General features: G+C 36.8%; 1 protein-coding gene across 5 annotated transcripts in view; it reads right to left on the bottom strand.

Moving 5' to 3' along the window:
- LOC117300700 (insulin receptor substrate 1-like) overlaps positions 1 to 15,797 on the bottom strand; it is a 119,561-nt gene that overhangs the window by 75,525 nt on the left and 28,239 nt on the right. For all 5 annotated transcript variants that reach the window (XM_033784441.1, XM_033784444.1, XM_033784443.1 and 2 more), the window contains exons 3-4: positions 12,241 to 12,544; positions 10,157 to 10,296 (exon numbers count right to left, since the gene is read on the bottom strand). In XM_033784441.1, coding sequence (XP_033640332.1) covers positions 10,157 to 10,296; positions 12,241 to 12,544 — 444 coding nt within the window. The remainder of the gene's footprint in view (positions 1 to 10,156; positions 10,297 to 12,240; positions 12,545 to 15,797) is intronic.

The following is a 15,797-nucleotide window of genomic DNA, read 5'->3' as shown; positions in this document are numbered from 1 at the left end:
GATTTTTGGTAAAATTGTTTTACTAACTTCTCAAACACTGCAGCACCACAGCAAGTTATACTTTAAAGGATTTGGGTACCTTTTCAAAATGTCCATAGATTTACATTAAACTTACAGGGTTTGAAGATAGTGGCAGTGGAAAGTTTCCCTTCAAATATTACTTACTGAGGTGCTGTAGTTTTTGAGAAATGAGTAAAACAATGTCATGAAAATACGTTTGTAAATGATTAAAATAATGTTCGTCTCATGAGACAAAAATTATTTTCATGACATAGTTCTATTCATTTCCCCAAAACTACAGCACCTCAGCATGTAATATTTTAAGGGAAGCTTTCTACTATCATTATCTTCAAACTGTGTAAGTTTAGTGTAAATCTGTTGACATTGTGTTTTTTGTCCTACAAACTACAAAAGTTACATACACCCTTTAAAGGAAGCTTTTTCTACCATCATTATCTTGAATCTGTGTAAGTTTGTGTTTTTGTGTCAGGCAAAAAGTACCAAAACCCTTTAACCGTTTAAGCAAGACTCTTTGAGATTTTACTTTTCTGTAAAAACAGCTCAACATAATATAAATTGTAATAATCAGGTAGTTAATTTTCACCCAAAGGCAACTTTTCCGACATTTTGAAGCATTAAAGTGAAGAGCATGTGTTCTTTATTTTTCTATTAAAGCATGGTAAGATGAAACCACTTTGGACATATTCTGCCGTGTAAGCCGATGCTCGGCAACTTTTATAGTAATTGCAACCGTTTCAGCAACCGTCTTTTCTTGTCAATGGCATTTCGCAGTCGGCGCTTTGCCTAAAAGCAAACATGAAATGATTTGATTGGAACCCCATTCTTGACACAATGAACGTGAGTATCAAATTCAAGGGTTCTACATTAAGCAAAAAAAGCAATACACGTACATGTATACTTACATGTAGGACATTCTTAAAGACACTGGACACTATTGGTAATTGTCAAATACCAGTCTTCTTACTTGGTGTATCTCAACATATGCATAAAATAAGAAACCTGTGAAAATTTTAGCTCAATCGGTCGTCGAATTTGCGAAATAATAATTAAAGAAAAAACACCATTGTGACACGAAGTTGGGTGCTTTCTGATGCTTGATTTTGAGACCTCAAATTCTAAACTTGAGGTCTCGAAATCAAATTTGTGGAAAATTACTTCTTTCTCGAAAACTACGTCACTTCAGAGGGGAGCTGTTTCTCACAATGTTTTATACTATCAATCTCTTACCAATACTCGTAATCAAGAAAGGTTGATAATGATAATAATTATTTTCAGGCATGATATTTGGTCCTTGGAAAAAAGTACAAGTAGGAACATTTGAGTACAAGGGCTGACCTACATACGTACAAACAGAAAAGCTCTTAGTCTCAAAGACTATTCAGCCTCATGTAATTTATCGCAAATTTTCTGATTTTTTTCCAACATGTCCAAAGGCGAAAAAAAAATCAGAAATTATCAGCCTAAAGTAGGAAGAATATCATGCCTGTTAAACATGTTGAACAGGCACTGGACATCATAGGTGAAAGGATTCGGGTACTTTTTCAAAATGTCCACAGATTTGCATTAAACTTCAGGGTTTTAAGATAATGGCAGTGGAAAGCTTTCCTTCAAATATTACTAACTGAGGTTGTTTTTGAGAAATGAGTAAAACAAGTCACAATTAATTTTTGGCTCAGGAAGACGAAAACAAGTCACAATTAATTTTTGGCTCAGGAAGGCGAAAATTATTTTAGCATGTAGAATCCCATTAACCAGTTATGATATTATATACCAAAACCATAAACCAGTTATGATATTATATACCAAAACCATAGCATAACTGGTTAATATGTTTTTACATGCTAAAACTGAGATGAATTTTTTTGTTTTACTAATTTTTCAAAAACTACAGGACCTCAATAAGTAAATTTTGAAGGGAAGCTTTCTACTATCATAATCTTCAAACTGTGTAAGTTTAATGTAAATCTGTGGACATTGTGTTTTGTTTTAGGAAAAAGTACATAGACCTTTTAAACAAAGATTTGTATTATCACTTGATTAATCCAAACAAATCACATATCTGTGAAAATCTGGGCTCAATCAGGTTGTCAAAGTTTCAACACAGAAGTAAAAGAAAAAACACCCTTGTCGGTTAAATCTATGTGCTTTTAGAACAAGGCCTTAAGTTTTTCTCAGACTCAAATACTTTAGTGAGGAATTACTTCTTACTCAAAAACTGCGTTACTTTCAGAGGGAGCTGTCTCTCACAATGTTTTATACAACCAACAGCTCCCTGCTGCTTGTTACCAAGTAAGATGTTATGCTTATATATATTTAGAGTAATTATCAAACGTGTCCAGTGCCTTTAAGAGAGAGAAAAAAAGGTCAAAGAGGCGGAGGAAATCAATTTTTGGTTTTCTCTTTACGCAATGTGTTAGACTTCCACTGGGACAACACTATGCGTAATACAATCACATCTATTGCATCTCTGCCTCTCACTTTGTTTCCTTGGCAACGCTCTCCGGTCTGAACTAAGAAGAAAACGAGGAGCTGTTTGCTCAAGCGTTAGATGGGACACCTTTTGTGATTCTCGTCGTGAACACAGAGTTGGATTGAGAGTAGAGTCTGTCGAGAGGCGCCTAGGTAAATGATGCTTTGTATAATTATGTGTAACTCTCCCTCTCCATAATAAAAGCAATGGCAAGTGAAAAGAAAAATAGAACTGAAGAGATTGTGCGTAGTGACCAAGGAAATAGAACCCGGAGAACGCTGAGCTCGACCGCCCTCTGTGCAACCACTTCTTCATGTTTTCATTGGTCAATGTTCATGACGTCTACTGTATGGCAAAATATTGTTGTCATACACTGTTAGAATATTGGAACAGACACACAGATATCAACAACACATGGAAGGAATACAATTTAGAAACATAGTTTGTCCTTCTACATGTACATCAACCAATATTTCTTAAAAACTGAAGGAGCCACAAGCCTGGTATTTTTTTTCTTTTCTTTTGTAATTTCTTTTTTTTTTTGGGGGGGTGCGTTCACAATCAAATCCAAGACAGATTCACCTCCGTGGTCAGACCATGGATATAAACACGCACACAGTACCATCCTCAAGGCATGTTCCGTTATCTGTCTCAAATGATCTTGCAGCAACACGTTTGACATTTTTTGTCATTTATTGAAATAACATCAAGTTGTCGTTGTTGATGAGCTTGTTGTGCCAATATGCACACACACGCAGTTGTTTCTGGTGGAAATATCGTTGTAGTGTCAAGAATTTATGAATTTAGAGTGTCTCTTGTTCAGTTGTTATGAAGTTATTATGTCCCCGAATTCCTGATTTGTTTTCCCATGAAAACAATTTATTAACAAGACTGACTGTCAACATTGGTATTCCTCTTGAGTGCCAAAGCTCTTGTTTTTCTTGTCGATCTACATGTAGTTACGTGCTTTCAACAAAGAGTTAAAATTAAATCCCAGCAGAAGAATTGCCACAATACCTGAAGCTGTTTTGTTGTTCAAAAACAAGCACAGAAGTTACAGAAACTCTTTTGTTTCGGGGGGGGGGGGGTTCCTTTTCTGTCTGTCTATTTTTCCCCTGTTGATTAGGCACATGTTTTCAACATGATAAAATTTATAGAAGGACAAATAAAGTGTATTTACATTATATAATTCTTTTTGCTAAAAAGAAGTTCCAAAAAAAGTTAAGGGCCCAATGTTTTGATCAAACAGCGTCTTTCAGGATTATTTTTATCACTGTGATGAGAAGTGCTTGTTTTCCAAATCTATATATAGGAACTCCATATCACATCATGTGTTGCTGCTCAAACAAACAACAACACCAACAGTTAGAGAAAGAAGAAGATGTACTATCCCAGGCTTAAAGGCAGTGTACACTATTGGTAATTACTCAAAATAATTATTAGCATAAAACCTTACTTAGTAACGAGTAATGGGGAGAGGTTGATGGTATAAAACATTGTGAGAAACAGCTCCCTCTGAAGTGCCATAGTTTTCGAGAAAGAAGTAATTTTCCACGAACTTGATTTCGAGACCTCAGATTTAGAACTTGAGGTCTCGAAATCAACCATCTAAACGCACACAACTTCGTGTGACAAGGGTGTTATTTTATTTCATTATTATCTCGCACTTTCGACAACCAATTGAGCTCAAATTTTCACAGGTTTGTTATTTTATGCATATGTTGGGACACACCAAGTGAGAAGACTGGTCTTTGACATTTACCAATAGTGTCCAGTGCCTTTAAAGGGAATGTACACTATTGGTAATTGTCAAAGACCAGTCTTCTCACTTGGTGTATCTCAACATGTATGCATAAAATAACAAACCTGTGAACATCTGAGCTCAATTGGTCATCGGAGTTGGGAGAAAATGATGAAAGAAATTTAAACACCCTTGTTGGACGAATCTGTGTGCTTTCAGCATAGGAATAAGAGACTTCTAGCTAGAAGTCTTTTTTTTTTTTAGTGGTAAATTACCTCTTTCTCAAAAACTACGTTACTTCAGAAGGAGTCGTTTCCCGCAATGTTTTATACTATCAACAGCTCTCCAATGCTAGTTACCAAGTCAGTTTTTAAGTTAATATTTGTTTTGAACGTGTACCCTCCCTTTAAGTGCTCTTAAATATACAAAGTGTTCATGAAACAATTCAATGTTTAAAAAAAGTTCAAAAGCTAGTTCGATATGCAGGAGTGAAAAAAAATTCAAACCAACAATTCTGAGCTCGGATTCAAGTTGACTGAAATATGTAGAAAAGGTGATATTTACACCTTTTGTGTAATCCCAGAAGTTGCACACTGGACTTTTGGTGAAGACCTGAAGGGAACAGTATCCTTGAGAAGTAGAGCATGGCTTCTTTATACCAGAAGAAAAATACAGCCTTAAGTACAGCTACATGTATAGTACTTTTTCCCAACGGGCGGAAATCAAAAGGTCTGATTTAAAGTCTGACATTTCTCATCCCCGATTGTGTACAGGGCGAAAACAAATTTCCTTTACCTATTTTGAGACTATTTGTACAGTTGTTTCAGCTACATGTAGATGTTTCAGCTACATTATTTGTCAAGCTTTTAGGAGAAAAAAGTGAAATCTGCAGTGCAATAATTTCAGGAGAGTCGCTTAAAGCCATTGGACCCTTTCGGTAAACAGTGTTGTCCAAGGCCCACACTTTGTGTACCACAACTTCTATATCAAATAACAAACCTGTGAAAATTTAGGCTCAATCGGTCATCGGAGTCGGGAGAAAACAACGGAAAATCCCACCCTTGTTTCCGCGCGTTTCGCCGTGTCATGACATGTGTTTAAAATAAATCCGTAATTCTCGTTAACGAGAATTTATATTGTTTTGCTGTTTTCTCAAAAAGTAAAGCATTTCATGGAATAATATTTCAAGAGAAGTCTTTCACCATTGCCTTCTGTAAACCCTGTAGGTTATTTGTAAATCTGTGAACTTTTTTTTTTTTTCTGAACCGAAAGGGTCCAATGGCTTTAAATCCGTTGTACAGAATAATAATAATAATATCAAGCATTTATATAGCGCTTAATACAAGGTAAGATAACAAAAATATTACAATTAAAAGTGGAGTGGAATAATAAATATCATTTTTTCATGAAATTGTCTCATTTTCTAAAAAAATACAGCACTTTAGCAAGTAATATTATATCATAACTCTTTCTGAATCCATTGTAATGAACCACAACTCTTTGTGCTGGTACAGTGTAGCTTGATCAAAATTGCCAGAAATGTAAATCTATGGACATTTGTGTTTTGTGGTGAACAAAAAGTACTAAAACCATTTAATATTGCTCTCTATAACGAGAGCCAACTGTTAGGCAAAATGGTTTATGGGTGGTCTCAAATTACGAATTAAATTACTAAAATAAAAACACCATTTACAGTAATTAATTATCTTAACACAAAGCCGTTCAAACTAAGGAAATTAAAGGTGAATGACTGTGAGCATTGCTACCCTCAAGAAACGTGAGAACTCCTTAAATTCAGTTATGTGCAAAGAAAAACACACACTTTACCATCTTCTATCAATACCATTTTCTGCTGTTAGCAGGTCAAATTTCACAATCTCTCTTAGCAACTCTCGGGGTAAAACTCCTACTCACAACCCCCCCCCCCCCTACTCTCCTGTTCTTTCTGTGGACACAATCCACAGCCCTTACAGTCACTGATACAGGTACAGATTAAAGAGAAAAGGCCTGCGGATATTTTGGACGATCTCTCCGTTTTTTATCGCGTGCTACAGATCGTATCGCTTTGACTTCAAGAAGAAGCCACCCCCCCCCCCTAACATGAAAAACAAAACCACATGGCATGTAATTTAGCACCAAGAAACGTGAGCACTTTACAAATTCTAACTTATTCTGCCCTTCCGTCCACTTATTTTTAGTATTTTGTTCTTATTTTCTCTCACATCTTTCCTCGGGGCACGGTTCAATGATCTGTTACTGTATATTGCCATAGTATGAGATATCTTTGAAACTAACTGGGCAACGCACTTTGATGAAATTTAGACGAGATTTCATTTCATGACACCTTAATCTCTGTCAGATTGACAATATTAACAGAGATTGACTTTCACAGGAAGTGACAGAAACAATATATTTGTTGCACCCAGGCGATGATACAAAGCTGTGGGATATTGTTACTTAATATTTCAATATTCGCTTGATTTTAATGTCATTTTCATTCATTTCAACCAGCTAAATATGTAGCATTCCTCTACATATTTTTATTAAAGGAATTTGGTCGAGTTCCTTGAAGAGTTTGCATCTTTCTGTTGAGACCTCATCATCCTCACCCACGCAAAATATGAAGCAAAAGAGCGTGAACTCTCTCGATAACAAGAGGGATACATTCTGAAAGTTAATTTTCTCTCCAAGCCTCAGCCATGAGGGAGTGACTCCATATTTTCCCTCAACCTGGCTACTTAGGGAACAGAAAATAACGACGAATCGTTATTTTTAGGCCAGTTTTTGTTTTGTTTGGGTTATTTTTCTCCCACAGCACCTTATAATCCTATACAAGGTGCTATGTAAAAGGAGTAGGTCTCATTATTCAAATGTAGTCCCACACACCTTGCAGGAAAATATCAAATGTTACAGCGCCTTCAGCATCACTGAGTGACGGATATGTGCACTTTAACAGGAGCCCCTATCAGTATTATTATTGTATACTTTGTTGTTCTCTTTAAAGCCATTATACACTTTCGGTAAACAGTATTGTCGAAGTCCCACACTTTGTGTACCACAACTTATACATAAAATAACAAATCTGTGAAAATTTAGGCTCAATCGGTCATTGGATATGTATTTATATATGTGACAATAAACAACTGAATTGAATTGAATTGAATTGATTGGAGTCGGGAGAAAATAACGGAGAAAACCCACCCTTGTTTCCCCAAGTTTCACTGTGTCATGACATGTGTTTAAAATAAATCCGTAATTCTCGCTATCGTTTTAATGTTTTCTCAAAAAGTAAAGCATTTCATGGTACAATATTTAAAGAGAAGTCTTTCACCATTACCTTCTGTAAACCCTGTAAATTATTTGTAAATCTGTGAACTTTTTTGTGTATAATGGCTTTAAAGACAGGGGACACTATTGGTAATTAATTAGGCGCTTTACAAATGTCATACTAGTAGGGCCTAATATTACATCTGCATCAAGATTTGACAAGTAGACAATCCACACTTTCTGCGAGTCCAAACAGACTTTTTTTTTAAGGCTTTGCGAAAGACTCTGCTACGGTCAAAACGTCAGAGGCCCTTAACAATTTCTTGTATTCAAACACACCTCAAAAACATGAGTTTTCAGTATGGATTGAATAATAATTATTGAATTGAATTAATAATATTTTGAAAAGAAAAAATTGTCATGTGAATTTTCACCCATCAGTTTCTAAAAATTGTGATTTATGCCCAGCTGCATTAGATTGATGATCTTCTCAAACCCATACAATCCTCCTCGCAAACTCCTGTCTTACCATTCTCGCCTCGTTATTGAGCCCAGATCAAATCATTCATGGGGAGACTGATCTTTCTAACATGCTGCCCATTGCCTATGGAACAGATTGCCTGCACTAGCAAATTTGTCTGTTTCTTTAACCCAATTTAAAAGAAAACTAAAAACACATCTTTTCAAACAGGTATTTGAGTAAAACAGCTATTTGAGTAAATGGTTTGTTTTTGTTTTTTAATCTTCTATGTTTTCTTAGAAATTACATTTGTATTAATTTCTATACCACATTGGTCCCAAAATGTTTTTTTTCTCAGCTTAGGCTTTAGTTTTGATTTTGGATACGTGCATTTATGTTTTTGTTTGTATTTAGGGCCATGGGCACTTTGTTGGATTTGTGCGCTTTATAAGTTGTCATTATTAATAACACCTCAGGCAAAAATGGAAGATGAGTTGTGAATTTAACCTCCTAAGATTTTAGCAAATCATTTTTCTTCTTTTTAATAATAATAATAACTGTGGCTTCTGGCGCTGTAACACAGTATTTCCTGCAAGATGTGGGACTTCGTTTGAATGATGAGACCAAATTTTTAAAACACCATGTAATGTTTTACAAGGTAATGTGGTGCAATTTTACATAATGTGTAGATCTATCTTTTTCCCAATTCATTTAATGAATGTTGTTGCCGGTAACATGACTTCTACTCGTACAATACAATCCCAGTGGACACAAAGTAATCCCGTGAACACTTGCAAAATATCAAAAGTTCTCCATCCCTTGGAGCGCAAGAATGTGTTTATTCCTTTATGGATGGAAGCATCACCATGGTAACACTGACATCATACATGAACAAGCTGATTGTCTGCCTTTCATTTCTTGTTTAAATCCTTAGATACTGGACTTTGAGTAAAAAGTCACAACAACATGTCAGAAAAAAACAACCTACATGTAGATATCTTTGAAAATGAGTTACAATGGACGAATAAACACAAATTTGTTTGGAGTTTCGACTTAAGCAAAACAAAAGTATTGACAAAATTGAGAGACTGCCAACACTTGTCTATCTTAGCTCAGATGGTAGAGGTTATCTTCCTTTTAACCCAAACATTGATTCTGGTCTGGAACGGTGACATGGTATTGCCGGTAACCTTATTCTGGTAAGCATAATTTTGTTGTGCTTAGCTATTTTTTATCCTTTAAAAAATGCAACTCTGCGAAATTGAGCCCTGTGGGGAACCCTGACTACTTTGCGAGAAAATAAACAGAGCGAATCACATGAATCAGTTTTACCAGCTGAAAAGTTGCATGCCTGAACGCAACCTCGCTACCATGGGCAACGCGCCGTATCACCCGCTAGCTCTGCGTACGTCTCTATCCCCTGGGAGGGAAACTCCGATCCGTGTCTTTGATTGGCTATCATAAACGCGCAAAATATGAAATGCCGTGCGTCTTCAAAAAGCTCTATACGCCGAAACGTGTGCGTATAAAGATGTACGTATTCACGTTTTTTGTCACGCCAAGGCAAGTTTATGACTTTTATTGCTTTTATTGCACACAACGCATCCAGCAAGTGCGCGACTAATGCCCAACACAGAATGGATCAATCGGAGGACTAATTGTAATATCCCATATATTTGGATAGTTTGGAGTTACACTTCCAGGGGTTATAATCGAGCAAGGCATGCTGGGAAAAATTTGCGCGGCGAGATCGATCACCCCCTGGGAACGAGATTGGCCTGAACGGTACACAAAGATAAAGTACAGTAAAGGACAAGTCACACTGCAGCGATAACAAAAACAATAACGATCACGCCGCTAAGACAACGCACTCTATTGGTTAATGTGCTCCACGCAGAATATGCCCTTGCTCATTCAACCAATCCAGGGCGTGCATTGTTTCCATTCTCAGGTTCATTCTCGTTAACGAGGCCTTGTGTGGGGGTGGGGGTGGGGGTGCAGAAGGGGGAGTGGTTCATTACTCATTGAGGATTCCAAATTCTCATCTTCAGTTTTGAAAAAACAAAACACGAGAAAGAGAAAAAAAACAGAAGAAAACAGCTTTATCAGCTGCATGCTTGAACGGAACGAAAACAAAAAAAAAGTACTGTCTCATGTGGGGGTGAAATGAGGGGGGGGGGGGGGGTTTGTTACTTACTGAGAATTCCAAATCTTCATCTTCACAGTTCATCTTGACAAGATTGATGGTAGTGGTCGTTAAGCAGAGCCGATAGTTCCCACTCAGACCTTTACTTGAGCCCAGACCTTTCGGCTTGACCGTCACTTGCCATACATGCTCTACAAACATAATACAATTTATCAATTTCAATTTTTATCTCCTTCAACTCTGCAGTGCTTAAGCGTCTAACTTGTTTTTGGAGGACATAAAACATAATGTCCACAGATAAACGTTAAACTCACACAGTTTGAGGATAATGATAGTACATGAAGCAAGCTTCCCTTGAAATGTTGCTTGCTGAGGTGCTGTAATTTTTTTATTTTGAGAAATCAGTAAAAAAATAATTATTAGCACAAAAACCTTACTTGATACGAGTAATGGGGAGAGATTGAACTCCCTCTGAAGTGATATAGTTTTCGAGAAAGAAGTAACTTTCATCAAATTTGATTTTGAGACCTGTTAGAATTTGAAATCTTCAAATCAAGCATCTGAAAGCGCACAACTCTGTGCGGCGAGGGTGTTTTTTCTTTCATTACTATCTCCCAACTTTGATGACCGATTGAGCTCAAATTTCCACAGGTGCGTTATTTTATGCATTTGTTGAGATACAGCAAGTGAGAAGACTGGTCTTTGACAATTACCAACAGTGTCCAGTGTCTTTAATGTTCATCTGTGGACATTGTGTTCAAAGAACAACAAGTACCCAAATCCTTTATTGATACAACTCTCAAATTATGAAAAATCAAAATCCTGAAGCCTAGGCCAGGTTTTTCTGCAAGATGTGTACTTTAAAGACACTGGACACTTTTTGTAATTGTCAAAAACCAGTCTTCCCACTTGGTGTATCTCAACATATGTATAAAATAACAAAGTTCTGAAAATGTTAGCTTGATTGGTCGTCGGAGTTGAGAGATAACTATGAAAGAAAAAAACACCCTTGTCACACAAAGTTGTGTGCTTTCAGATGCTTGATTTCAAGACCTCAAATTCTAAACTTGAGGTCTCAAAATCAAATTCGTGCAAAATTAATTCTGTTTCGAAAACTACGTCAAATTCGAATATTTTAGCGGAAAGTTACTTCGTTCTTTCTTAAAAACTATGTTACGTCAGAGGGAGCCGTTACTCACTGTGTTTTATACTATCAACAGCTCTCCATTGCTCGTTAACAAGGTATGTTTTCATGCTAGCAGTGATTACCAATAGTGTCCAGTGCCTTTAACTGCTCTCTGTATTTCACTGCTAAACTTTTTACTGTTTGTGTCTAAGACCCTCAGGGATATCAGTTGGAAATACTGATATCGCTACCCTGTTTCAATAAAACTACAAATCAATCACGTTAATTGATTTGATTTGACTATTTTTTTTTTTTTCACCGTGATAGGGAGACTTTTTTCTAGGGAATACCTTTTCATATTAAAGGCACTGGACGCATTTGTTAACTGTCAAAGACCATATAATACATTACACCAATTGAAAATATTCTCAATTGGTACCAACAAATGCATAAAATAACAAACTCTGAAGTAACAAGATTTTGATAAAAAGGAAATTTTTCACTGAACTATTAAAAGACTTCAGACCTAAAGCCTTTTATGTTAGGCATCTGAAAGCACAAAAAGTTCGGCAACAAGTGTGTTTTTTTCTTCCATTATTCTCTTGCAACTTCAATAAACAATTGATTTAAAATTGTCACAGATTTATTATTTTATACAAACGTTGTGATACACCGAGTGAGAGTACTGGTCTTTGACAATTACCAAATTTTGTCCAGTGCTTTTAAAGAGAATATAAACCTCGAAAGTTTATCACATGTTTTCACCTCTTAATTCTCACATAAAAAGAAGCATTTTCAAGGCATCTGAAAGCAGACAAATTTGTGCATTTAAGCTCTTTCAACTTCGATGACCAATTGAGCTCAAATTTTCACAGGTTAATTATCTCATGCATACATTGTATGTTGGGATACACCAAGAGTGTGATACACCAGTTACCAATACTGTCCAGTGCCTTTAAATTATTTGTTTCTATGGCGTTTGTATTCGTACTGTAATAGTTATACATACCAAATGTAGGCACAGGCACACCATCAGCATCAACCTGTTGCTGTAGCAACAACGCCTGCAGCCATTCATTGAGTGCGTTCTCATCGTCAGCAACGATGGGGAAGCAATCATCTCTCGTGTACAACGCAATGGCGTGCTTGTGCTTCGAGTCCGACTTCTTATTGATGTTGAAACACGTCTTGAGGTCGATAGTTCGCTTGGAGAGGGAGCCGATGCGGAATTTCTTCTCGCTGTCAAAGTACTCCAGACGGGCGGGGCCCGTGCTGCTCTCACAGCGGAGTACAAAGAACTTCTTCCTCATTGTCTGGAGAAGTGACAAGAAAAACAAAGATTCTTTGAGTTATGTTTTAATAATTTAACAATAATAACAGCTAGTTCTTATACACAAGGGTGAAATGGGCTATTTAAAAAAATCTGAACTGAGAGCCAAGGGCTTGCAATTTGGTTTTGAAATCCGTAATCTACAATACGGGGTATTTGTATCTTCATATTTGAATGCACTTGATCTTAATGATATTTAAAAATGTTTATTATAGTTGATATTATTATTATTTGCTTTGTTTTTTAGGAGAGGGGGTTAAAAAAAGGATTTCAGTTTAAAACAGAGAAATCACATCCCTGTATACAAATACATGGCACATGTGTACATGTACATGTTGTATAAGACATTTTACAATAACCGTATCAATTCGCTTTGCATTATTGCCCTGTCATTGGTCCAATATCATTTCTGTAATCTTGCTTATTTCTCTAAGGAGTAATACACAGCCCTGGGCTTCCAAAGAGCTGGGCCCAATTTCATGGCTCTGCTTACCGTAAGCACAGAATCGGCGCTTGCGGAAGCAGGGAATTCTGTGCTTACGGCAATCGTATTTCACGGGTTAGCTTAGAATTTTGGCTTCTGCGCGTGCGTACTCCACGTAACTAGGCATTCTACGCTTACAAGGCTAGCGCAGAAATTCGGCGCTTGCACGTAAGCGGGGAATCGCGATCGTAAGCGCAGAATTCGGCGGTAAGCAGAGCCATGAAATTGGGCCCTGTTTTGGCGCTCCAGTGGCTTTTTCATACACAAAAGCCACCTCTACCCTAGCAAGTACCCATTTAAACCCATGGGTCAAGTGAAGCAATCAAAGATAAAAACCTCGCTCATTTATATGTAGGACATAAGTGTTATGACCAAGAATCAAACTCACACTCCCATGGCTAACGACCACAACTTGTACCCAATGATCAAGACCACTCGGCCATGGCACCAATAACTCACACTCCCATGGCTAACGACCACAACTTGTACCCGATGATCAAGACCACTCGGCCATGGCACCAATGACTCACACTCCCATGGCTAACGACCACAACTTGTACCCAATGATCAAGACCACTCGGCCATGGCACCAATAACTCACACTCCCATGGGTAACGACCACAACTTGTACCCAATGATCAAGACCACTCGGCCATGGCACCAATGATTTTTAAGCAAGTTTAAATACACAGTCACACATGGTCTAGGAGGAATTCCCTTTCAGTCTAGTGAGTTTACATAAGTTCTACAATCCAAAGGAACAAGTCTTTACAAACAAACAAATTATATTTAATTTCAACTAATATTAATGGTTGCATTGTCTTGGAGCAAAACTGTATTGACTAGGCCCCATACTATATATAAAGTGTTGAGTGATAAAACAATTTTTTGGGCTAAGTCTCATTTAACAAATTTCCTGCAATTAAAGCATATAGTTAAAGACCCAGGGGTGGATTTCACAAAGAGTTAGGACGAGTCTTATCTCGAGTTAGGACCAGTTACTCGTCCTAACTTAGGACTATCCATGCAATTTGTTAATCTCCTAGGACTAGTCCTAAGTTAGGACTAGTCTTAACTCTTTGTGAAATCGACCCCTGGACACTACATGTATTGGTATTTGTCAAAGACCAGTTGTCTCACTTGGTGTATCCCAACATGCATAAAATAACAAACCTGTGAAACATTGAGCTCAATTGGTAGTCCAAGTTGCGAGATAATAATGAAAGAAAAAAACACCCTTGTCACACGAAGTTGTGTGCTTTCGAGACCTCATCTAATTCTGAGGTCTCGAAATCAAAATTCATAGAAAATTACTTCTTTATCGAAAACTAAAACTTTTCAGAGGGAGCCATTTCTCACAAAGTTTTATGCTATAACTATTTTGAGTAATTACCAATAGTGCCCACTGTCTTTGAACATGCAATAATAAGTGTTTTATACTGTTAAATATTTGTAACCCTCCTGTTATTGGCGCAGCGCTGTTTTTAAGCTGAATAAAATAATAAAATAAAAAATAAAATTAAAATAAAGAATTTAAGACAAAATTAGAAAGCACACACAAACTATACGCACGGTTCTAGCCAACAAATCATGGTCCGTCTCTTTCATTCAACGTTTAGCTATAAATTATTGCTTAAAAAGTATAATTGAATAGCACTCTCTCGCCTTCGCTAATCCTTGCACCTCCCCATTAAACGAATACATGTACCTTGAATATTAAGAGGCAGGTATTGACAGGAGAGAGAACTACAAAATTAAAGGAACATTACGAAATTGGTTTGGCTGGGAGTGTTAGCACTTTAAGTAATCCACCATTAACTGACAAACTTGTAGAAGTTTGAGATTGATATGCCATCTGGGTCACAAAAAAATAGTGAAAAAAAAAATTACACATTTTGCAGGACATCAATGCAAACAAAAATGAATAATACACCCATTATGAGAGATAAACTCCAAACGGGAAATTAGATTATTTGTTTATCATCTAATATGACATTTCAGACCAAATTATTTCAAGGGATGTTTTCTACTCTCATCATCATTAGACCGTGAATTTTCAGGTAAATCTGTTATCTTCATGATTTTTGTTTCGTACAAATTCTGTAAACGTTCCTTTAAGCCCCAATTTGACTCAGGCGGAAGCTATGAGCAAAGCAAACCTTAATCTCACGCTTGGTTGCTACCCAAGGTCGTCAACTCCCCGTCAAAGCCAGAGACGACAATAAAACTGCCAAATGAGCCGAACACGTCTTTAATAAGTGACAAAATATTGGAGGGCATTGCGATGGCTGTGTTTGTTGTTGTAATCCAGGCTGTGCGCCATTGAGGTATCTGCCATGCAGCCTAACGTACAACAAGGGGTAGAGACCATTTCACTGGCGATCACAAATGTTTATTTTTAGCATCGACCTTGTACGGAATAATTTTGTATTGTTCAATATTGTATGCGTCAATTTGACTACGGGAACCTAGCCGCACGTAGGCTTTGGGTAACACTGTCTCTCTATCTTGCTCTCTCATCAGAAACCTCAAAGTTTGGAATGTTTTTTGATCGTCTTTTTTACAAAAAAATACCATATTTTTAAATGTTTTTTGCATGATATACAATTAGTACATTCTGTCGGCTAAGTGCTTTAAGATCATTAATTGCAAGATCAAATCCGTAATTTGATCAAAAGGGCGTTAAATTAAGAATGTTTAGTAATTCGAATAACTGAATAACATCTAGCTACAATCAAATGTTTTTCTTTAA

This window comes from Asterias rubens, chromosome 16 (assembly GCF_902459465.1).
Source record: "Asterias rubens chromosome 16, eAstRub1.3, whole genome shotgun sequence".
Lineage (NCBI taxonomy): Eukaryota > Metazoa > Echinodermata > Asteroidea > Forcipulatida > Asteriidae > Asterias > Asterias rubens.
The sequence above is the reverse complement of the archived record's forward strand: the minus strand, read 5'-3'. Positions and strand labels throughout refer to the sequence as shown.